The 25,876-nt window shown below is 39.3% G+C and overlaps 1 protein-coding gene across 1 annotated transcript in view; it reads left to right on the top strand.

Annotated features, from left to right (window-relative positions):
* The window catches only part of Marchf11 (membrane associated ring-CH-type finger 11), a 114,045-nt gene that overhangs the window by 68,371 nt on the left and 19,798 nt on the right, over positions 1-25,876 (top strand). Inside the window, exon 3 of the mRNA XM_063257995.1 lies at positions 22,423-22,615. Coding sequence (XP_063114065.1) covers positions 22,423-22,615 — 193 coding nt within the window. The remainder of the gene's footprint in view (positions 1-22,422; positions 22,616-25,876) is intronic.

Here is a 25,876-nt window from a genome sequence, read left to right as displayed (position 1 = left end):
GCACTCACTCTGACACATGTGCCCTGATGCCAGACACAGAGATTTAAGGTTTAATGTTTGCCCTGCTGGGTTTAAGACTTGGTTTGGGCAGATGCCGCCTTACTAGTATTCATTCTTCCTACTTACAGGAGAAAACTCACCTGTGCCAGTCCTGCCTTTGTATCTGGGAAGGATGGTAATTTCTTTTGAAGTACAAAAACTTTTTAATTAAGAAGAGACCTCAGTTGTTAATTCTGGAAAGTACTTCCCATACAGTGTGCATTTTGTTCATGTCTTCAAGATTTCTACCTACTTTGTCTTCTAGTAGATTTAGTGTTTCTGTTTTAATATTTAGATCTTTGATCCACTTTGACCTTAGTTCAGTGAGTGGTGATAAACTGGGTGTAGTTTCAGCCTTTGGCATGTGTAAAGCCAATTTTTCCAGCACCATTTATTAAAGCCCCTTTGTCAAAGATAAGATGGCTAAGTGTCTTTGTAGTTGTGTCTGCATCTTCTAATCTGCGCCATTGATCTACAGGTCTGTTTATTTAACCAGTACTATGCTGATTTTATTACTGTAGCTTTGTAGTATAATTTCAAGTCAGGGATTGAGATGCTTCCTGCCTTGCCTTTGTTGCCCAGGATTGCCTTTGCTATTCAAGGTCTCTTCTGTTTCTAAATGAATTTTAGCAATATTTTCTCTAGATCTGTAAGGTATATTAATGGCATTTTGATTGGGATTGCATTTAATCTGTATAACAATTTTGGGAGTATGGCCATTTTCACAATGTTAGTTCTTCCTAACTAAGAGTAAGGTATATTTTTCCATTTTCTGATATCATGATCAGTCTCCTTTTTAAGAGTACTATAGTTTTCAACATAATAGGTCTTTTCAATCCTTTGTTAGGTTGATTCCTAAGTATTTCATTGTTTTGGATGCTATTGTGAAATGTGTCATTTCCATAATTTCTCTCTCAATGAGCTTGTTGTTTGTGTACAGGAATGCTATTGATTTTTGAGTGATGACTTTGTATCCAGCTACACTGTTGAATTTGCTTATTAACTCTAGTTTTCTTCTGATAGAGTTTTTGGGATCTTCTGTGTAGAGTATCATGTTGTCTGCAAATAGTGATAATTTAACTTTTTTCCTTTCCTATCCTTATTCCTTTTATTTCTCTCTCTTGTCTAGGTGCTCTGACTAATGTTTCCAGAACTATATTGAATAGGAGTGGACATCCTTGTCTAGTTCCTGATTTTAGAGTGAAAGCTTTCGGGTTTTGTCCGTTTAGTATAATGTTGGCTATTGGTTTGTCATATATGGCTTTTATCAGATTGAAGTAGAGACCACCTAGTCTAAGCTTCTGTTTTTGTCACGAACAAATGCGTATATTAAGCCCTCTGCATTCTTTGGATAAACTCCACTTGTCATGATGAATAATCTTCTTGATGGTTATCTGCACTCTATTTGCCAGAATTTTATTGAGAATTTTTGCATCTATATTTATTAGGGATATTAGGCTTTTGTTCTCTTTTTTGGTTTGGTCTTTTTGTCATTTTGGTATCAGAGTAATACTTGCCTCCAGGATTGAGTTAGAAAGAATTGTCTCCCTTTCAATTTCATTGAAAAATTTGAGGAGTATTGGCATTAAATCTTCTCTAAATTTCTTAAAGAATTCAGCTGTGAATCCATCAGGACCTGGGCTTTTCTTTGTTGGTAAGTTTTTAATCACATTTTCAATTTCAGTAGCCGATACTGGATTATTCAAAACTGTTATGTCTTCTTGATTAAGCTTTGGTAATTCATATATTTCTAGAAATCTGTCCATTTCCTGTGTATTTTCCACCCTATGTGAATAAAGGTTTCAAAGTAGGTATTCATGATCTTCAGAATTTCCATGGAATCTGTAGTAATTTCATCCTTTTCATTCTTTATTGCATGAATTTGAGTTTTTCTTTTTCTTGATAAGGTTGACTAGAGGCTTATCAATTTTATTTATTCTCTCAAAAAACAGTTCTTTGATTCATTAATTTTGTATTGTTTTCTTAGTCACAATTGCATTAATTTCTGCTCTAATTTTAATAATTTCCTCTCTTCTATGCTTGGCTTGCTCTTCTTTTTCTAGAAGCTTGAGATATAGCATTACGTTGTTTATTTGTGCTTGTTCTGTTTTTTTGATGTGACAATTCATTGCTATATATTTCCCTCTTAGGACCACTTTCATTGTGTTCCAGGTTTTGGTAGGTTGTGTCTGCATTTTCATTGGATTATAGGTATTGTTTAATTTCTTCTTTAATTTCACCTGTAATCCATTGGTTGTTCAAGAGGTTGTTATTTAATTTCCATGTGTTTATGTAGATTTTACAGTTTCTTTTGCCATTAATTTCCAGCTTCAGTGCACTATGGTCAGATAATATGCATGTAAAATTTCAATCCCTTTGCACCTACTTAAGAATATTCTATGGGTTAATATATGGTCTATTTTAGAGAATGTCCCATGTGCAGCTGTGAAGAATGTATATTCTGATGTGGTTGGGTGGAACTCTCTGTAAATGTCTACTAAGTCCATTTGTTCACAGGTTTGATTTAGTTCTGTTATTTCTTTGCCAACTTTTTATCTAGTTGATCTATCTCTCTGTGATGTTAGGTGTTAAGATCTCCTACTACAATTGTGTTCTTGTGTATCTGGTTTTTCATGTCCATTAGCATTTGTCTTGTATAGTTGGGTGAGTCCCTGTATTTGGTGCATGTATATTTATGATTGTTATCTCTTTCTCTTGAATTTTTGTACTAACAAGTACATAGTGACCTTCTTTATTACTCTTGATCATTTTTGGTTTGAAGTTCACATATTCTGAAAGCAGAATACCCTGCTTTTATCTGTTGCATGGAATATTGTTTTCCATCCTTTGACTTTTAGTCTGTGAATTTCCTTTTCAGTCAGTTGTGTTTCCTGTATGCAGACATTGTGGGATGCTGTTTCTTGATCCATTCTGTCAATCTATTTCTTTCAATTGGTGAATTGAGGCCATTTACATTGATGGACATAACTAACATGTACTGGTTCAACTTTGTCATGTTATTTTCCTGTTCTTGATTTCCTGATTTCCCCCTTTGTTTAATTGCTTGCCCTGCCTGGTGGTTTCTTTCTGTTGCTATTCTGGGAATTGTGGTCATATTTGTCTCTCTCCAGTATGTCTTCCAGTACTCTTTCTAGGGTTAGTTTGGTGAACATGAATGTCTTCAGTTGTTCTTTGTCATGAAAGTATCACATTTCTTAATTAATTTTCAAACAAAGTTTTGCAAGGTACATCAATCTGGACTGAAAGTTGTTTTCTTTCAGGGTTTGAAACACTTCACTCTATGCTCGTCTTGACTTGAGGGTTTGTGCTGAGAATTCTGCTGCAATTCTAATAGGCTTTCCTTGATAGGTGAGTTGTGTCTTTTCTCTAACAGCTTTTAGTATTCTGTTTTTATGCTGAACTTGTGGATTCTTAATTATTATATATCTAGGTGTAGATTTATTTTGGTTGTGTCTGTTTGGCATTCTGTATGCCTCACTTATCTGTATATCTGATTCTTTTCCCATGTTTGGTAAATTTTCTGCTTCAGTTCTATAAATAGATTGCAGATGTCCTTTGCATTGACTCCTGCATCTTCAATGATGCCTGTTAGTCTTATATTGTTTCTTTTTGCATCATTTAGAAACTGTTGAATTGTCACTTCATGTTGTCTTGTTATTTTTAGAAGTTGTTTCCTTTCATGATCACTAGCTGTAATCCTGTTCTTAAAGTCCAAAATTGTATCCTCAGCTTCATTCAAATGGTTTTACTGGTTTTCAGTAGAACTGTTTATTTCCTGGATGTCTCTTTGAATTTGTTTCATGTATTCTACTTCTTTTCTATATGTTCTTTCAAAGTTCCCATCATTTTCCCATGCTCCTGTACTTTTTTAATTTATATCTTCTCTAGCTATGCTGAGTAATTCCTTTATTGGTTGTCATTTATCTCTTTACATGAGAGATTCTTTCTAATCTGATTTCCTCTATAGTGGCATGGATTGTTTCTTTATTTCACTTGCTATCTTTTCAGAAATTTCAGGTGTATGAGTTTTAATGTCCTTTATTTTGATATCTCTTGTACTTGTCCTATGGACTGGACATTTGAGGTTGCATTTTTGTTTTGTCATTTTCACCTCTTGAGTTAATATTTTGGTCTTTTCAATCCTACTAGTCTCAAGTATCCATCATGTGTGTCTTAGGGTCCTATTGTGTGGTTGATGTTTGGACAATTTCTGGGTCCCACAATGAAGGGAGGGCCAGTCACCTGAATTCCTCCTGCAGGGCCTATTGGGTGAGTCCTATATTCTTCTTAGGCTGTCTAGCCTCAGAGTATTGATGTAAGTCAATGTTTAGTTCCTGCTATTACCATGCTTTAAGTTGTTCCAGGGCACCAGACCTACCTGGCTATAGTGTGAACCTCAGCCGGGGCTCTTCTGTGTCACTGGGGATATATCTCACTTTCAGCCATTAAGAGATCACTTTGCTCTGCTTTGCTTTCCCCATCACTGCAATAGATCTGCCCAATCATGAACCCGACTGGGAACTAAACTTGACCTTTCTTCACAAATTATCTCAGGTATTGTGTTACACTGACCTGTTTCTGGACATGTGATACTGGGCAGCAGTTAGAGGACCCAGGAACAGAGTCACACACATGTACAGAGAGATACAGGTGGACACCTGAAAAATGCTGTATCAGAGGAACTCACCAAGCAAAACTCTGCTTCTGCACCTGCCGGAGGAGAAATTCTCTGGAGCACAGTGCTGTCATGTGGCTCAGCTATCTGGAGAGGCAGCAGCCTTGCTTTGTCTTTTGTGGTCTGTAATAAGGAGAAAGCAGCTTGAGGATCAAGGAGAACCACCTCAGCCAGCCCTGGCCATGGTCTGTCTCTCTCTGCATGTTTCACTTTGTGGCCTCTCTTGTGTCTTTATGACTCATATCTAGGGCAGTTTCCCTGCTCCAAGACCTAAAGGTAGCCAGATTCAGAAGCAGTATGATATCAGAATATTAACATCACTCTTGCCTTTTGGATAGATTTCTTTCAAGTCCTAAATTTGAAAAAAAAAGGTAATCATTTTCCTAATCTGGGTGATTGCAACATACAGAGAAACAACATACGATAATCATACGTGTTGCAGATATTGTTATAGTGACCTTGGCTGGGATGTGAGGGAGAATTAGCTTGGTGTATCTGTTCATCTGTTCATCCATCCATCCATGCACCCATTCACCTACCCACCCATCTATATCCATCCCATGTTACACATACATAAATAAATCTTTAACTGATGTCTATCCTTTCTCCATTGAGGCTTCCTTGAGTTATCCACCATTTATTTCAAAAATTAGCAAGCCGCTCGGCACCTGTACAGGTAACTTATTGGGTGCAGAATTAGGAAGTACTGGCACAGGTTTCCACCCTCCTGCCTTTGTCCCCCCATTCACCATCTATTTACACAACCTCTCTGGATGCAGTCACTCTGCAGTGTGGGGTGCAGACTGATGAAATGACCCATGGCACACTTTGAGCATCACTGCTGCCAATTTTGTTCAGGAAACAAAGGGCCATTCTCTTGAAAAAAAAAATCAGGTTCTTCCCTTTGGCTCTGATTTCTTCTAAAAGACAAACATATTTTTAAGTTCAAAAGAGGACGCACCCAGAACACCCCTAGTCTAGGCACAGCCCCTACTTAGGCATACGTGTGATAGACTGGAGAGTTTGGGCCAGTAATTTTGTTGTAAGCTCTGCTCTGGGCATCACAGGGTGTTTCACAGCATCCCTAGCCTCTACTCCGTAGATGCTTGTGTCACTGTCTCCAGAAAAGACAACCAACAGTGTCTCTAGATCTTGTCCCTGGAAAGTGAGATGGGGATAGAGACACCTTCAGTTGAGAATGTCTTGATTAGTATTACAAGTTAGGGTTACTTTGGGGAAGCTTTCATGCTGTCAAGATAAGTCACTCGCATAAAGACAAAGCAGAGCCAGAATCATCTACTGACCCAGGGTCTCTGGAGTTCTGACGCCATGCCATGGCACCATGCTAAGTGACCAGGTGTTGTCCCCGACGACAGCATGGCCTAGAAAGGAGACACGAAGATGGATAATCATAAGTCAGAGACACGCACAGGGAGAAAGTGAGTGGTATTGATGCTCTGCAGGCAGACCTATCGGATACTTGCTCAGACTGCTTTGAGATCCTGCAGACACAGGCTTATTTTAAAAGGGACACTGCAGCTGTGTTCCTTGCTCATCTGCCCTCTTGGGTGCCTTGTTCAGGTCACAGCCTGCCACTTACAGAGAGATCTTCCCTGAAGAAACTCCTCTGGATGCTTTAACTCTGACTGGTGCCTGTCCACTCAGCCCCTATCACAAGCTGCAGTCTGGTCTGCGCAGTTGAAGGCTTCAAGACCCGCTGTGCTGTTTGATCCCATTTCTCATGCACTGGGTTTATTGCACATGTGCACTGTGCGCTTTCTGAAGGTGAAAACCAGGCATTGTGCCGGATGATGGTTTTCAGAAGTGTTTGACAGCTTGTTGTTGACTTGCAAAACTAGGCACGGAAGGAGAACACAGAAGTGTTAGGAAAGGCAAATAGAAGGTGAAATGAATTTAAAAGAAAACCTAAAGCCAAGGGCGAGACATGTTTGGCCCTGCCATGGGCACATCGTTTCCTACCTAATGAACTTCCGGTGTTCTAGAACTCCAGAGCACCCTTCCTCCATCCATTCTGGGGCTGTGATTGCTGAGTCCCTGAACTCTCCCACTGTCACTGCCACCTGTTGTCTCCCTCCCTGGGCAGCCAGGTGTCCTTTGCTGCAGTGTCCTTCAGCATCTTACAATCTGGCAGACAGCAGATTCTCAATTGAAATGTGAACAACTCAGGGAGCTTAAGCAAGGATAGGATCTTTTTGGTCACAAAAAGCTTGTTCACTGTTGCCCCTACAGAATTTGAATTAATGGGAAAACTAAAGGTCAATAAGGAAATCTAGGAACTAGCGAGAAGGCATTTGTTTGTTGTGTTTAAATATTGCTCAGAGAGGCCAGGCATAGTGGTGCATACCTGTAATTCCAGCCACTGGGGAGGCTGAGGCAGAAGGATCATAAGATTGAGCCCAGCTTGGATTAGTTAGCTAATTTCTGTCCTAAAACTTATGAAGAGCCGGAAAGGAGCCCAGTGTGGCAGAGCACTGGCCAAGTATGTTCGATGGCCTGGGTTTGATCCTCCGCCACGCAACCTCTCACATCTTCCTCTAAGTAAAGGACCAGATATGAAAAGGTATCATAGGTGGACTTCCTCTCCCCAAGCCTGACCTTTACTGAGGGGCAGTGAGCTTCCAAATCACAAATGAGAGGCTCAGAGTTGTTTGTGTCAGGAAAAGGGACTTCTTTGCACTTCAGCAGGGCATAAGGATAGAGTGTTTGTTCTTTTCCCTCAGAATTTCTCTTTAGTGTCTGTTGGCTATGCAGATGAATGGGTTTCACTTGGGCAGGTGTGTTCAGGAGCTGAGCAGAGCAGCGCAGCTCTACCCAGACACAGTGTGATCATTTTTCCCCCAGTCTGCATCCAGAAGCATCTAGAAGCTGAAGGCTCTGGGATTTACCTTTCTCAGAGATCTCTATCAAGGCTCTTTTGACTTTGGAACAAACAAACTGTGTCCGGAGGCACTGTGGTATATAGGTTTAAGAATCACCACCATCTTACAGAATAATTAGTTACCCAACTTTAAAGATGAGAAAATTAAGATTATTTTTGCCCAAATTTTACAGCAAAAGGGTGAGACATCAGGCTGTGAATTTAGATCTGACTTTGGGGTCCAGACTCACCAACCAGCATGTAAATTTCCAGGAGAGAAAAGCTGAGCAGACTGTATTTAGGTCAATGAGCTTCTTAGTTTCTTCATGTTAGGTTGTGCCAGGAGCTATGTTTAATTTAAATAATTAAGTGCATTTCAAATATTTTAAAGTAAAGGATAACACATACCACCTAAGCAAATAATCACCAAAAGGATTTTATTCATTTTTCTATTTTTAATGTTTTTTATCCAGGGTCTTAAAATGTAGTTTAATAAGTATAATTTACATATCATAAAATTCACCCACTTCAAATGTACACTTGTGACAATTTTAGTAATTTATAGGCTCAGGCAACTGTCACTATAATCCACTTTTAGAACATTTCTACCAATCCCAAAACATCTCTTGTGCTTAACAGGGCTTTTTGCTGTACAATTCCTGAGATGTGTTTGGGATGAAAGATAAGGGAGCAAGGTAGAAGATCAGTGGAAAGGAAAGAGCAGGTTCAATATTGGGATCAGGAAGTATCCTAGGGAAGTGCACAGTAGAAAGAGGTTTGCAAGTGATGTGATTTATTTTAAAGATGAGGAAGAGAATGGCTGAAGTTAGAACGTAGCCAGTCTGGTGACACCGGTTTCTGAATCTTAGCCTGTTTCCAACACTATGCAAAGGAAACCATCCTGAGGCTTGGTAGTCCCCAAAAGCAGTGCAGCTAGAAGGGACCTGCCAGGTCCTTTGTCTGTGACTAGCACTGCTGTAGTGAGCAAGGAAAACAATTTTAATACAGGCCACCCAAATATAGCCACGCAAAGAGCAAAACACAAAGAAGTGCAGGAAATCTGTCTACATACTAGAGGTCCAAAGAATCCAGCTGAGGGCCTGAATCCCATATAAGTCCAGCTGAAGACCTAGAGCCCACAACAGTGACTCATGCCAGTCTGTATCATGGATCTGCACTGGGAAGGCCCAAAGATCAGTGGTGGAAGCTAAAAAGTCTATGCCAACAGGGTGAAGGATCTGTGCCAGTAGGCTGAGGGATCCGCACTGGAGCCAGGAAGCAATGCTCAAAATGAGGACCAGGGCTCCCCCGAAAAATATCATAGCCATCCTCAGTGACAGTGAGGTCCCAAGCTCCTGTAAGTCCATACCAGGAAACCAGCTTCTCATGGAGATTGAACAGCACATATCCTCCCCTCCAGAGCCAGGAGGAGATGCCCAAAGTAAGGACCACAGCTCCCTCAAAGTGAACCACAGCCATTCTCAGTGACAGGGTCCCAAGCTCCTCTGATGATGAGAACAGCCAAGTTCATATCAGGAAAGAAGCTCAACAAGCTCCTTCAAGAGAACCAACAGCAACAGGAGGACCAACACCACCACTTCTTCCTCTCCTGTTCTCCTTTTCATGGTGTTGGCAGTGATCCTCAGGTGGACCATCCTCCACACTAATTCCGTTCAGCTGGGTGTTATAAGTTGCCCTCCAGTTGTGAGTCTACCACAGCATGACACTTCTCAGTGCTGTGGGGCTGGTGCATCCACTTCCAAGGAGGCATCTGCATTCTCCTGCCTCCTGCCTCAGTGCTCTGGGTTCCCTCTCCATGTGGCGTGGGGTCTCCATGTGGCTTGGTGTTCTCAGGGTCATCACAGTTCTTACATGGAATGGACTCTGAGAGGGAGGAGGCTGCAGCCACCTGCCCAGCGACAATCTGTGCTTGCTGTTGACATAGGGTCACTTCTGCCGTGTCCTGCCATGAGAGGTCACCATTTCATGATGTCACAGCCATGTGGGAGAAGAACACGTAGGTTGGGATATACCATTGGGTCCATCTTCGTAAAATACAGGAAGCAGGAGTAGAACCAAGCAGGTGAACCTCACTAAGGCATCGAATACACTCAGATCTAGTTCTTTCCTGTGCTTATGTAATAGGAATTGTTTTCTAGGACAAAATTCAAACTCCACGGCCAGTCCTGGAAGCTCCCCCCACCCCCACTTGCTCATGTGGAGTTTGCTCTCTACCTTCATCCAAAATCTTACTGTTTCCCAAATGTACCATCTCCTTTGCGCATGTCTTTCCCTTCTTCCTTCCAAGTCTGCAGCTCTTCTCCACCATCCAGTGTCTCTTGCTTATCCTGTTAAACTCAGCTCAAGTGCTACCTCGCTCTGGGAGCCATTCCTGCCAATTTCTGTAGGATTCCTGAAAGGGCTTTAGGGAGAAAGGAATAAAAAGGGATGGATTAGACAAAATGTGGAAAGGATGGAGCAGGTTCAGTAATACGTGGAAGGTGGAAGTGGCATTCCAGGGAATTGTAGAGCAGAAAGAGGCTTAGAAATGATTTAGTCAAGGTCTTTATTTTAAAGACAAGGAAGGAAAAGGGGGAAATTAGATGACAGCCATGTTTGCTTTTCTCTGGGAGTGCTCCCCAAGCTGTATTGCGATCTTCAGACTTTGCGATTTCATTCTGCTCTTTCAACGTGGCTGCTCTCACGGAGAAGTGAGGCAAAGCCCATTTCCACACAGTAGATACTGTGTGTTCAGCATCCAGTTTAGTGGACTGCATTTGTCCTTCTGACTCGGTCACGTTGGGGGTCTTGTGGTCTTGTTCAGTTCCCAAAACTCTAATGAAGGACGGAGGGTGTTATAGTTGATACACTGTGTCAACTGGAGAAGTTTAGATGTTTAAGAGGATCATTGGGGAGTCAGGGTTCTTACTTTGTAAATACCCTCATCTTGTGCAAGAGGAGGGCCTAGAGATTTTGTGATTGCTACACCTGCCCAAGGGGATGGTAGCTTTCTTACAATATAATGGAAGAAAAGAGGCTTGCTCCCACCACCCACTTTTTGCTCTGGCTGCTGCCTTGAAGTGCTGTCCCTGTGTGAAGCCACCCTGCTTTGGAGCCAGCTGGTATAGACTGAAACCTCTACAGATAGTGAGCAAAACAAACCTTTCTTTCCTTCATTCTGGGTGTTGGGTATTTTGTCCCAGCAACAAGAGAAAAGTAACCAAGACAGAGGGTAAATCACAGAAGCATTGATGCCCAGTTTTTCTGTGATAATTGTCTTCGCCCATTTCCTGTTGCTAAGGCCAAAATACCTGAGGCTGGGTGCCTTCTAGTGAAAGAGGTTTATTCAGCTCACAGTGTAATGATTGTCCAAGATCTGGAGGCATCGCATGTTTGGTCTCTGGTGAGGACCTCATGGTGGATGCCATCCCGATGGCAGAAAACACACAGAAGAGATCACAGGATGAGACAGGAAGCCAAAGAGACTCAGTGACCAGGCCTGTTCCTTTTACAACTTGCTGTCAGGAAAATTAGTCCTGTAAGGTGACCATTAATTTTTCCTGAGGACAGCGACTTGATCACTTTCCACCCACCCCACCTCTTAAAGGATACCCCACTCTCAATATCACCCCACTGAGGACCACACTTCCAGCACATGAAACTGAAGACAGACTCAAACAATACGCAAAGCACAGCAAAAATTAATATCCAATGTCATTAACAGAGAATAATACAGAAGCAGTCATGGGGGGAATTCAGTGGTCCAACAGCCAACTCACAGTTCTCTGATTATCCTGGCAAATTTTGCAGCCTCCCCAGAGCCAAGATATGAATGAATTGCAAGAGATTCTGCATCCATTTCTTTGAAGAGCTGGTCTGCCTCAAACTCATTCTCAGTCACTGGTGGTACTCTTCTTGTCACCAGGAGAATATGCTACAGACCCTGCATGAACGCAAGTGGGAAAGTATTTGCTTTCAGTGGAAATTCTGCTGAGAAGCATGGTTGAAAACAGAGTCCAGTGAGAGTTTTAATAAGCTGCTTTAGCAAAGGTAGCTTTCAACTCCTTGTGGAGAGAACAAGTTAATCCGGTTAGAGTCATCTACTAATTACTTAGATAGAACCCTCCTGAGAAGCCAGTATTTAAACACAATTAATACTGAATGTTGAGAGGAACAATGAAAAAAATGCACCGTACACAGACACACACTCTTTAAATCATATGGGATGAAATCAAATTACTAAGCCTAACTATATCAGACAAGCAGCTCTCGGGGAGAATTTTCCTGATTTAACATGATGATCAGCATCTGCTTTGGTTATGAGGAATGATTAAAACAGGGAGGGAGGAGGCAGTCCCCACACTTGAGAAGCAAAGAGCTAAAATGTATGCCTACTGCAACGTTTGAACTATTGTATCTGGACTAATAAATAGGAAAATCCATAGTGCTTGACAAATGGGAAAATCTATAATGCTTGAAGCTATTGAGCAAGAGATAACCTTGGGAGAGGAGCTGTGGATGGCTCTGAAAGAATTAGAGGGGAAACAATGGAGGCATAAATGTATTTTTTTCTCAAGGGAGATCCAGAATCTCTGGCATTCTTTATGTGGCCTCCTGTAGTTGCTAACGCAAGGGTTATTGGTCTGTCCAATAGTGGCTTATCCTATTAATATGCTGGCATTCCAGGAATTTTTCCCAGATACACTCTTCCAAGTAAACCATTCTCTTCCCTTATAAGAAATTTTCTTACACTGTTGTTTTACTCTGTCTCCTTCCTGTGCATCTGGAGACAGCTAGATGGGAGTGGCTATGGGGTTTATTCTCCTATCCCCACAGACGTGGTGTCGTAAAGAGCTGGTTTAATTAGGAGACTTTTCTGGATGGACATTTCTCTGCTGGGCTCATCTCACTCTTGGAGTGAGTTTCCCGGCCTCGGACCTTTCACAGATGCTTCCCCCTGGCCATCCTTACTTATTTGCAGTTCCTGGGTTCTGCTCCTCTTGGTTCTCCTTTAATGACCAAACCTGCACTTTGTACCAGTTTCCCCTTTTCTTTGATTTAAATTTCAAAACTCACCCACTTCTAGTATTCTAGTATTCGAGGTCCCACAGTTTCTCATGTGGCCGTGAGCTGCACCCATCATTATCCTGATGAGCTTAGGACTTTGTTTTCCTGACCGGACCTATTAATTTCCTAATTTATGACTCTAGGACTCAGGCCCCCGGTACCAGGGTACCAGATCCATATCTCAGACCCCCAGCATGACCCTGACTCCAATGCCAACACTTCTTCCTCAGCTGCACACCACATCGAGGACATTACCAGAGTTCAGGGCCATGGCTGGCAAATCTCCTGGGATTTCTGGATCACTTGGAAGCAAAATTTTTATTGGCGTTCTGAGTTGTGTCCAATAACATGAGACCCTTCCAGCATTGCCCAGTTTACCCGAGAAGCTGCCCATCCTGCTTGTCCCTTTCTTGTGGTCACATGGCCTGGGTCTAGGCATCTTCATTAGATAAACTGATAGTTTTCATTCAGGACAGTTTCTTAGAGGACGTGCATTTCCAGGAGCTGAGGCAGTGAGAGAAAAGTGAGGTCACGTGGGACACTGCGTTCAAAGGATTTTCTTTTGACTCTTGTAAAAATTGGAAGGTTTGTTTTTTCATTTTTAATCTGTATGAGATAAAATTCAGTGAGTATCACCTGGTGGCTGATCATTTTTAAAGAACGCTCTTCTTTAAAAAATTTTATTCAAAGAGAAAAAAAGCAAAACAGAAAAAAGGGTATAATAATACAGAATTTCAAACAAAAATAAACTCTAAGAAATCACTAGTTGATAAATTGCATAGTCATCTTAGAAATAGTTGTTCAAGTTACAAAATTAAAGCATAAAAAGTGGACATTCAAACAGTGAGAGTGCAAACGGTTTTGTTCAACAATCCAACAAAAACTTAGTAATATGGTTATCAATCCTACACACTTAAACATACATGTAGTTACATCCTTTAGAGCACTTTCTTTTCCTCTCTTTTTTACAATAACAATCACACATTTGGGGTTTTATTACTCCTACAGTTCTTATTACTTTTAACACTAGAGACCCAATGTGATACTGATAAATATTCTTAGTTATTTTACTTATGAGGATACTTTCAAGTTGGCTCCATTTCAATATGAAAGCCTCAAGATCATCGTTCTTATAGCTGAGTAATATTCTATTGTATAAAAATACCACATCTTTTTCATTCACTCTACAGTTAATGGGCATCTTGGTTGTTTCCAAGATTTAGCTATTTACAAATTGTGCTGCTATCAACATGGGTACACATATATCACTGTGATATGACCTTTCAGTTTTTCTGGGAAAATCCCCAGGAGGGGAACAGCTGGATTGAATGCAACTTCCAATCCAAGTCTTCTGAGAAATCTCCATAGTGATTTCCATAGTGGTTGCACCAGTCTACACTCCCACCAACAGTGGAGCAGTGTTCCTTTTTCCCCGCAGCCTCGCTAACATTTGTTATCAGTTGATTTCTTGATGGCAGCTATTCTTCCCAGAGTGAGATGAAATCTCAATGCTGTATTAATTTGCATTTCTTTTTTTTTTATTTAAGGAGAAAAGAAAAAAAAAAACAGTGAAGGTGTACAAGTTATACAGATTTACAGGAAATCACTAGTTAATGGATTACATATTGCCATCTTAGAAATAATTGTTCAAGTCACAAAATTAAAGCTTGTAGAGTGGACATTCCAACAATGATACTGCAAACAGTTCTGTTCAATGATCCAATAAAACTCTGTGATATCATTTTCTATCTTATACACTTAAATATACATGCAGTTATATAGTTTAGAGCACTTTCTTTTCCTCTCTTTTGTACAATGACTATTACACATTTTGGGTTTCATTGCTCCCACGGTTCTTATTGCTTTTTTGGAAGAGAGTAAAACCAAATGTGACATAACAGAACAGAATCGGTCAAGTCAAAAGGGTGGACATAATAGATAATATAAAAACATAATACAAGGTGATCAACAATGGTTACCATAATGCCTCCCGCTATCTCTAATAGAATTGCCTATATCATTAGTTGTAATTTGCATTTCTTGAATGACCAGTGATGGTGAACATTTCTTCATGTATTTATTTGCCATTTGTATATGTTCATCTGAGAACTGTATGTTCATCTCAGATGCCCATTTTTGGAGAGGGTCTTTGAATTTAGGAGGCTTGATGTTTTTCAGTTCTTTACATGTTCTGGATTATAAGTCTTTTGTCTGAGGGATTGATGGCTAGAATTCTTTCCCATTCTGTGGGTTTGCTTTTCACTCTGTTTGTGATTTCTTTTGAAATGCAGAAACTTTTCAATAATATAAGATCCCAGTTGTTGATTCTTTAAAGTGTTTCCCGTGCAGTTTGCGTTTTGTTCATGAATTCTGTGCCTACCCCTATATCTGTAGACTTCTACCTACCTTGTCTTCCAGCAGATTTAGTGTTTCTGTTTTAATACTTAGATCTTTGATTCATTTAGACTTTAGTTTTGTGCATGGTGATATGCATGGGTCTAGTTTCCTTTGGCATGTGGAGAGCCAGTTTTTCCAGCCCCATTTATTAAACAGGATATCCTTCCAGTGAACATGGTTAGACCCTTTTTCAACTATCAGGTGGCTGAGTGTCTTTGTAGTTGTCCTTACATCTTCTAAAGAACAGTCTCTTAAAAAATGGGATCAGAAAGAAGAAAACTTTGTTTCCCTGGTACTGTGAGATACTTCTATTTTAGGTTTAAAAGTTAAAATTAGGAAAATAATTGCCTGAACTACAGTGCATCTTCAAATCCATAATTTATTTATTTGAGTCTTCTTTGATTTACTTAAGAATAATTGTGTATATCTTTTTATAAATTCAGTCCTAATAATTTTTAATTTTTGTGCTTTCATGTAGTAGTGTTTTTGCAATTTTTAAAAATTTGTGCTGTTGTATTAAAACATAATAGATATTTATATATGATTCATATTTTGAGACTTTCCTAATTTAATTTACTAATTCTACTAGCTTTTCTTGTAGGGTGCTTAGGATTTATGTACAGATACGAATGCCATCCACAGATAGATACCATTTTATATTCCCCCTTTATGCCTTTATGTCTTACTGTTTGTTTCTCTTGCTCTATTGCATTGCAGAGACCAGGACATTCATTCTAAACTTGAATAGACATAATAAAGACGAATATCTTAAATGGTTCTTGACTGAGAAAAGAAAACTTTTTTCCCACAATTAGGTATGAGTCTGGTAATAAGTGTTGTAGTTTTTTTTTTTTAATATGTACACTGGGGATCAAACTCAGGAACTCGTGCTTTCCAGGTGGGTTCCCTACCACTGAGCTATACCCCGGGTCCTAAGTGTTTCACAGGTTCTTTTTTCAGGTTAAGAAGTTTTCTCTTCCCAGTTTTCATTGTGGGTGAGGGAATGCCAAATAATTTTACTGCATCTATTAAGAAAATCTCTTTATTCTTTTTTTAAGAATTTGTCAATGTAGTTGTTTATAATGACATGAGTGAGTTGGGAAATACTGTCACTCTGTATTTTCTGACAGAGTTTATATAAGATTGATACGCTACTTCCTTTAAATGCTAACATATAGTGAAATCATCTGGTCCTGCAGATGTGTGCTAGTTTGTTTGTCAAAGACTGTTATTCACATGATTAACTTGTAGAGCTACCCGTACTCTCCATTTCTTCTTGAGTCAGTTTTGGTTAAGTTTGCTGTGGAAATTACCTATTTCATCTATGCTATTGGATTAAATGGCATAAAGTTATTTGTAGTATTTTTTTTTACCACTCTTTATCTTTAGGGCCAGTCAATATATCTCATCTTCCATTTAATCAATTGCTATTATGTTGTTCAAAGAAATGGTCATGTGTCTTCTAATTATTTTCTTGGGGTTTTCTAGATTTCATCTTTCTTAGGCAAAGCAAATTCCTTTTTTTCTCTCAGCCCTCATGAGTTTATGAAATTCCTTTTCCAGCAGAAAGAATCCATACCAAACCATGAGATCATTTTTATTATGCAGCCTTGATAGAGAAAACTCTACCAAGAATGGGTATATAATTAATGAAGTGTTGTACATTCGCGTTGATTTGATTCCATATTGAGATGATTCTGCCAGCATTTCCAATGCCAACTTTAGGGATACAATTTAAACAGCATATAGAGATGGTTGAAAATGGATTTTAGGTCAATTTATTTTTCTGAAGAAGATACGCCTTCGGAGCAGGTGTTCTCTCTTGTGTCCCTGGTGATTAATCCCACCTGTCATACTGCACAGTATAAATCATGGTGCTACAAACGTATTAACTTACGATTCATACCTGGCCTGCCCTGTAGAAACAAAGATGAAGCCGTACTTTGGACCAGATGCTCTAATGCACTCTGAACAGTTCTTCTCTCTTAGTTCAGCCTGGTTTCCTCTGAGCATGTGTTGTTTTCTGGGGGGGGGGGGATTGGGTCCTAAATTGAGAAGGTGCCTTAACTCTTTCAGACAACAAAATGACAGGTTCATCTTCTAAATAGCTTCCTTGAGACCTGATGGTTTGTAGGTCTTTCTCAAGGGCTTATCTCACCGGCTCAAAGTGGTTTATACAAGGGAAGGGGGAAACTTTGAGTCTTACTTTGACTTGGCCTCATGTCATTTCTTTAAAGCACATTCTTCGCTTTTTATTACATTCTTTCTTCTCTAATGGCAATGTTATACCCCTGTTAGGCAATATTTTTGTTTTTCCACAGCAGCAATATTTATTTTTGTTTCCCAGAAACCCATGATAATTATTGGGGCAATTGCTTATCTGATTTCCCAAGAAAAGTACCACTTCTAGTACATCCATTCTGGCCACATGATTGTCTATCTTTTTGGTACTGGTGGTCTTAACTTGATGTTTCTTAGGATGGTTGTGAATAAACAGAGTAATAAATACTTTTTGGTGTGAGTTTATGTAATTTATTTCCAAACTTTCATTAAAATGAGAGATATAACTCTCTGAGATTGTCTTCTACATGTTAGCATTCATTTAACAAGCTACAACTTCTAGAATGGAGAATTTAGAGAGGCCACGTAGAAAGGTACAGGTTAGATTTAAGTGGCACCCTGCTGAGCTGCTTTCTTCACTAGTAGAGTTTTTTCCATCCCCACCACCACCACCACTTCTTAGGCAGGTATAATTGTGCCCATTTTGCTTTCCTTTCAGATACAAGTTGTGCCTGTTTATACAGGCAGAGAAGGGTGAGAGCAGAGATCAGGCAGGCAGACAAGGATGTTTTAGGAAGGCGTAGGCTTTGGAAGAAGAGATCTGGGTTTGAACACTCCCTTCTGGCCTTCTTGATAGTTTGGCCAGAGCAGGACTTCTGTGCACCAGGGATGGGGTGGAGCCCTACAGCATGGGCATCTGGCAGTCAGACAGGTGACAGGAACGAATGAGAACCTGTGCACGTTAGGACTTTGCTGGGTGTGTTCAGCTGTGTGGTAAACACGAGGGGAACCACAGTTCAACCTCTGCCACTGTGAAGCCTGCAGTCTGTAGCCATGGAGAGGTAAACGGATCTGTGGGATTGAACCAATAAAGCCATGAGTGCCAAGTGGTGGGTTTCGGGGGGCCAGGAAGGAAAAGAGGAAGAGAGAGAAAGGATGGCTTTGTCCGAAGAAGCGGCATCACAGCTAAAGATGAATGGAAAAGAGACACTAAAGGATAGGTGGGAGGAAAGAAAGAGATTGCATATCGAGGAAGAGAAAGGAAAACATTCAGAGGGACCAAGCAATGGGCACGGGGCATGTGAGAAAGTTAGAAACAGAGGAAGCTGAATTGGTGCAGAGCCTCCCGGACTCCCTCGTCTTAGTCTCCCCCATCATTTTCTTGGACTCTTCTATGACAAGTATGTGCTGGGTACCAAGATGCATGCTGACCCGGAGGTAGCCAGCATGCCACCAGGGAGCTGGCAGTGCCGTGCAGCTGCAAGGCCAGCTAGACACCACTGACAGTGGCCACCGAAGACAGGCTTGGAGCTCCCATCCCTGGAATGTCATGGTGTTGCAGGGGTGGAAACATATGCAGCTGTTACCATAGCCCAGCGGCTTTCTCACACAACCGAGGAGAAGTGCTAAGAGCGTGAGCCTCGGATCCCCTTGCCCAGGCTCGCGGCTCAGGTCCTGTGCTGCACAAATTGTTTAGCCCCTCCCTGCTCCAGTTTAATTATTTCTAAAGTAGGAGTAAAACTTCTCCAGGAGACCTGCTGTGGAGATTAAAGGAATTAGCACAAATAACTTCCTAGAAAAAGTCCTGGCATGCATTGGATATAGACATACATATATAATAGCACATCTATATGCATGTATATGCATTAAATTACTATTAAATTTAAATATTATCTTTTAGTTACTACTTTCGGCATTAAATGAGGATGAGCTTTCAAAAAAGGGGCTCGCTGGTCCCACTTTGTCTAGGAATGATAGGTCCAATAGTTGGTTGTATTGAAGTAAGCAGCTTTTCAGTACTGTGAGAGCCACATATATTCAGATACCATGGACATAAAACAGTAATTATTTATAATAAATCCAGTTACTCTTTTATTATTTTCTTACCCAAATTTGGCAAAAAAAGTTAAATGAAAAAATACACATGCACACACATGTGCACACTCTATGTATCTTTTTAGAGGAAAAGAATGTGTTGTTGAGCTGCTGAAAAATTTGGTAAAAATATCTTCCAAACTTAAGTCTAGTCCTTGGATACCATGAGAGAGAAGCCCCTAGAGTCTCGTGGACTTTCACTGTCCAAGCAAGTAGTCTGTTAACGGCTTCTGGAGGGCAAACCCCTCAATCACTTCTGCCTTCCGAGGGCCAGGAGTTTCCTGTCAGCCTGTGTAAGGCAGAGTTGTTTTTCCTAGGGGAAGAGTGAGGACAGCCCCTCTTTTTGTATGTAATGGTAGAAATTGAAAGACTGGTGTACAGCACACAAAGAGATTGCCAAGATGTCAGTGTCCAAAGGGAAATGCTTATATTCACAATCAGATTGAATAACTTTGGTGTCAGTAAAGTTTGTCCTCACTAGCTATTCAGTGAAATGAAGTTCATTTTAAAGTTCATCAGTATATGAAGAGCTTCTATTTACTTTTAACAGATTTGGATATTTCCATTATTAGTGGCATGATTTCTATTATTATTGGAATAATATACAACAAAAAACTTCAGGGGATTCATTATAGATTATGTATAATTTATTCATCTTTGAAAATAAGCTTTAAACATCTGAAATTACTTCTAATATTCATAACAAGTGATAATTTCTATGGTAATGCTAAATAATTAAACTTCCTTGTACACTGTAATTAAGAGTTGGTCCTTTTTCCTAGGTTCTTCATATGATTTTAAACACATTGATTCCAAACTGCCAAGCATTTGAATTTCAAAGTATTTTCAATTGAGTCCCACTGAGACAAATATAATGCTTCCGTGGTTTACTCCTGGAAATTACTCCCACACTCATTCACCTTTCCTGGGAAGGAGCATCGCACTGTCTAGGGTAGAAGCATGCTCTTCAGGAAACTGAGGGGGCTGACACCTCCGACTCTTGAGTGAATTTTCCATTTCCTGTGTCCTAGGAAACCCCAGAGCCACCTCCACCCATCACCATGACTCTTGCAAACTCAAGTATCTCATGGGGCTAAAGAACCCTCTGCCCAGAGATGTCACGTAGATAGACTCGCATGAGTTAATTTGTGGGATTAAAGGAAGCTAAGTGTAATGAATTGTACACAAACTTAGCTGTTCAAAATTAGCTCCTCTAAAGTTGTGTAATGAACCTGGGTCATCATAAGGATTATTGATGGAGGAAAGTAGCTCTCAGTGAAGGCGAAGCTTGGTGATTCCTCCTCATTTACTTTGGACCAATTGTCCGAGGATGCCCAGGATTCAGGCATAGGTATTTGAGCATATGGGCCCCCATGTGGAACTCTATACACACACATACCTTCATCTCATAGATTTAAAATTATGTGATATTGTCATCTCTGTGATGTGATTAATACCCTAATAAGGCACATTGAGCAATACAATGATAATAATGCATATAAATGTAGAATTCATCTAGAATGGATGCCAGCTACGGGTAGTTTTTTATTTTGTTTACCATGCTGTACTTAAATCAAAGTTTAATGAGCATCGGAACTAAACCTGACCAAGCTTGGGACATGACACCTCACATTTGCTTGGTAATCCTCATCTTTTAAATGCTTTACAGTTCAGATGCCTAATAATTTGGAATAAATTTATTAAGAAATACATCAGAAAACTAGGGAAAAAGCCTTCAAAAATATTTTTGAAATATATTGACCCACTTATAATGGTACAGTAATGTCAACTAATTTATTCAGAATTGTTAAAGAAAGAACTATTTTTCAGTGAATGAAAGTTCACACTAAAATGAAACCATTACTGCTCATTTCTGTTTCTAAAGGTAAAAAGTTAAATGACGTTAGCATAGGAAAGTTCAAATGTATGTTGGCTTTACTCTTGTAACAAATGTAGAATTTAATAATATATGTGAGTATGCAAGAATAATCCAGACTATCAGATCTGATTTAAAATATTACTAGGTAATACATACCTAGTATGTATTTATGAGGTTAGAAGAAAGAAGGGAGAGAGACACACAGACAGACAGGGAAGCTGGGAGGGAAATTATAGTTGAGGATAGATATTCTACCTGGGAATACATATATTCAGACTTAAGGTAAGTAAGACTTAAGGAAATTTCAGATTCATCCATTAGACCCTGAGTGGCAAAGCTCATTTTTCAAAGGACATTTTAACCTCTTTGGGAATTCCTGTGCTGAGTGATGCATTGCAGCCAGAAACCTTTCCCACAGGGTGGGATTGCGAGGGCGGCTGCGTTTCACTGCTTACTGACAAACCAACCGTAACAGTTCTGGTGTTCTCTTTTAAGCAGGAGAAGGTGAGAACATGATTAACAAACACTCTTTACTGTGTTAGCACCTCGAAGGCCTTTTGGCCATTTATAGTATAAAACCTCTGACACCTTAGGATACCAAATTATTTTCTTCTTCGAATAGTGTGTGCCAGCGTATTCATGAGTTTCTAAGATAATCTAATTGTATGCAAATTCTAAATCTTGACAAAAGTACTTCATAGATTATTCGTTATATAATAAAAAAAAATCTAGTAATATTTGAGTGTATGAAATGTAGCAATAACAGATAATATGCAATTTTATAGTTTCCTTCTGATTATTCTGGTGTTTGTTACCATAAATGAATTTTCCAGTGATACTCATATAGAACTTAATTATTTTGTTTTCTGGTTCCACATTTTTCTACTAAAACAAGAGACAACTTCCCCCTTTTTTGGAAACCAAATGGGTTAATAACGAAATAAATGCCCAACAGAAGAATCTTGTATTGTCACATTATATTTAATTTCATGCATGCATGAAAGATAACAATGTGATTCTCCAGTGCTAAATATTCCTCAGCCATTCACACTCAGTATTATCTGAAGTAAAAATAGATTAAACTTGCACAACGGTGAGTTTCTACAAATAATGAAGTTTGGGCAATTCATTAATCTTTATCTGCTTGTCTACCTTTTATAACTTGCATGAAGTAAAATATTCATTTGGGGACTGATCAGATTGCAAAGGATCTGACATTACAGAGCAAATCACGGGGCTGAAAATGTTTTTTTTTTTCTTTTTAAATTATACATAGCACCTGTTCCTTACATGCCTCTGTTTTTCTTTTAGTGGCAAAGCATTTCTATAACACTGGTTGAGAAAGTTCAGATGATTGCTGTAATCCTAGGATCCCTGTTCTTAATAGCGAGTGTGACCTGGCTTCTCTGGTCAGCCTTCAGCCCCTATGCAGTGTGGCAGAGGAAGGACATCCTTTTTCAAATCTGCTATGGAATGTATGGTTTTATGGATCTAGTGTGCATAGGTAAGACCACGATGTTAACCATTTATGAACTTGTCAGTAATCCATTTTTTTCCAGCAATTATCTTCTTGTCAGTTGGGTCTAACACACCTAGAATGTTGCAGTTCACATTATCTTGGTTTTACAAATAATTATTTGGGGCTACAAGAATGCTTTTCTTTAAAAAAAATAGCATTTATATTCTGATGTTATCTGACAAAGCAACAGATAAAAGCCATGTAAAGTTGTATATTTTGCAACTGAAAGAAAAAAGAGGTGAAGAAATGATTTGAGGTGAGTGGTATAAGTAAATAATTCATTTCTAAGGAGTAAAGGCCAATCAATGTTCCTTTGTAGAGGTGGGGAGGGATAGATCAATGCAGTGGCAATAATGAGAGGACAGTCACCCAGAATTGGGATTGTGGTTCATATTTGGAGATATAAATGGCTCCTTGGAAGATTAGGGACTCGGGGACAATTTTTCTTGATACCAGTTTGTTTCACTTAACAAAGTCAGTGGCTTAGAAACAAAAGCATATCAAACCTGTTAGCTCAAATAGGTTACTACGAGATAGCTGCAGAAAGGTCACTCTGAGATCCACTTGACCAGTCTCCCATTTCCCTAACACCATAGGAAAAATGGAAACCAATTCACGCTGCATTTATGGGATATGTGCGAGGTATCACAGGCAGCCACCGTGATGGGGCCCATTTCTGGGGTTAGGGGCTGGAGATGGTGGATCTGGGCCCCTGGGTATGAGGAGAATTTCCCTACACCATTATGGTTCACAGCCTTGTGAATTGTAAAGACAGCCATGGTTGCCAAAGCATTGTCTCTTGGCATGGTGTCTGGACCACTGACAGTGTCAGCATCTCTAACAGCTTATCCTTCTCAGCCCCATCCCAACTGACTGGGCCACCTGGATTCACACCACTTTAACGTTCTGATACCCTGGAAGCTGGGCATGGATACCTCAGTGTGGGGTTGAGGGACCTCTGCTTGCATCGGTCACCTTCATCTACCTACACTCACGTCCTTTCACCATTAAAATGAAATAATTTCTACCTTGCAGTTCTAAATGAAGGAAACAATAACATATTACTAAGTAGAAATAGTAGATCAAATATATTTGAATAAGTCACAAACATTGAAATAACTTTACATCACTTAAATTAATCTGTGTACTTATCAGACCCTTAATTTAACTAGCAATTACAGCTAGTTTTTTTTTCCAAAAGAACTACATCAATAAATGTTAAAAATATGGTCAGCCTGACTTTTCCTTATTTTATTTTATTTTATTTTTCTTCTTCCCTGTCACTAATATAAGACTAATTGGAAAGAAAACAATCATATTTCGGGCTAGAAAGAAAAAAATAGAGTGGGAAATATGAATAATATGTAAGCTGAGCAGATGTTTCCTGAATAATTGTGCTAATTATCTATTTGAACACTTGGCATTACATGTGATAATGCATGCAAACATTTGGAAATTCTAAAACTCAGATTTAGTCTTTAGAGAATTTCTCTAAATAAGGGAAAAAAATCTCAAAATTGTTCTACAAATTGAATCCTTCAAGAAGTTCAAAAATTGTGTTCATTCTTCAACTTGAGTATTATGTAGCATTCCATTGATATTAAAATGAGGGCATTTTAGAAAGCTCAAAGGAAGAATTTTGTAGGTTTTCACCATGAATAAATGATAAATATTGGAAGAGGTAATAGATTTAAGCATTAGACAGTGCACGCTTGTGGGGGGACAGTGCATGGTGCTCCATTAATATGTATAATTCTTATGTTCTTATGTACCAGTTTAAAATAATTTTTTCACAAAATCAGGGAAATGTCAAAAAGAAAATATAGGCTCCCAATTCAGCTAGGAGGGGAAGAAATCCAGTTGACTTTCTTGACATCATTGTAAGACTAAAAGGGATACATATGTTCAGATTAGAAAGTCATTTTCTTGGATTTCAAAACTTGCATCACTGTTGTTGTTATAGCGTAAATTCTTAATTATTATTGCCAGATTTTAATGAAGGTTATTAGAAGCTCTTTTCAAGAGCCCAGACATGTGACCTAATGGTCATTTTTAGTATTATATGAGCTATTTGGATTTGAAATGTTAGCATTTTCCCATTTTATAAAGTCAGATTTCTTGGAAAGAAAGACAGTTGCCATTTTTCTGGAGATATTTTGGAAAGTAAATTGTTGCCTGCATTGTTAAATATTGATAGTGCTTTGTATGGATTCTAGTTCATCAAGTACAAATCCTATCTTTCAGTGATACATTTTTATATAATTTTGAAAAATTCAGGTTGAACATTATTTTACTAATAAATCTAAATAATTTTTTTTTGCTTTGGCTCGGTGACTATCTTAATTTTTCCTCAAGGAATTAGGAAACTACTATACTAAAGAAAGCAATAGCCATTTAGATTTTTGCCACTGTTAATCTCTGCTACCATTTTAAATTAGTTAAAATACCTGCTAGGTAAGTGAAAACAGCAACAAAAATTACACTGATTGTACCTTAATACCAGTACTGCCCAGAAGACACAGTCAGCGCTAGAATGAAAAACTTTACAACTTTGAGTCCAATTTACTGAGGTCAGTTTAATAAATATGTTTTGGGAACAGTCCATATGTTCAGCACAGTACTACCTGCTAAGAATACGAATGAGCTAGTGATCTTTCTACCCCGAAGCAGTGCCTCATCTCACGGGGATGTACAAGTTTTGGTAATCGAAATGGTGTCGTTGTGTCAAGCACTAACCAAAAATAAGTGATGTTGGAAGACTGTGGAAAGACCTCATGCTGAGGCCAGATGAGAGGATACATCACAGAAGATGGTCAGAAGCACAGCCTTGAGTGAGGCCATCATGACTTCTTCACATGGAGAGCACTTCTATAAGAATTACTGCCCCCCAAATGGCTTGTTTAATCCTGGTCTGACATCACCCTTGTTACTGATCTTGGAGGGATGCTTGATGTTATTTTTCATGGCCAAGGATTATTGCTTTAAAGTATTTTATATGATGCCCCTCCTCTGCCTTCAACAATGTCTCTTTCCTCCACCATCCTGAACACACACATAGTTTACTCTCTACTCACATTCCCTGGAGTGCCAGTCCGGAATCAATTTAAGTAATCTTTAGAGAATCCCTCTTCCTGTTTATTTGTTTAGTTTGACAGAGAAGATGGTCATGTGAGTAAGTAAACAGAAAATAAAGGGATGTGCAGTTATGAAAGAATGCATAGGAATTGGTAGTTGGATAACACGGAG

This window comes from Cavia porcellus, unplaced genomic scaffold (genome assembly GCF_034190915.1).
Source record: "Cavia porcellus strain 051 isolate PalLab524CR breed Dunkin Hartley unplaced genomic scaffold, mCavPor4.1 scaffold_11, whole genome shotgun sequence".
Classification (NCBI taxonomy): Eukaryota; Metazoa; Chordata; class Mammalia; order Rodentia; family Caviidae; genus Cavia; species Cavia porcellus.
This window is presented reverse-complemented; position numbering and strand designations above follow the sequence as displayed.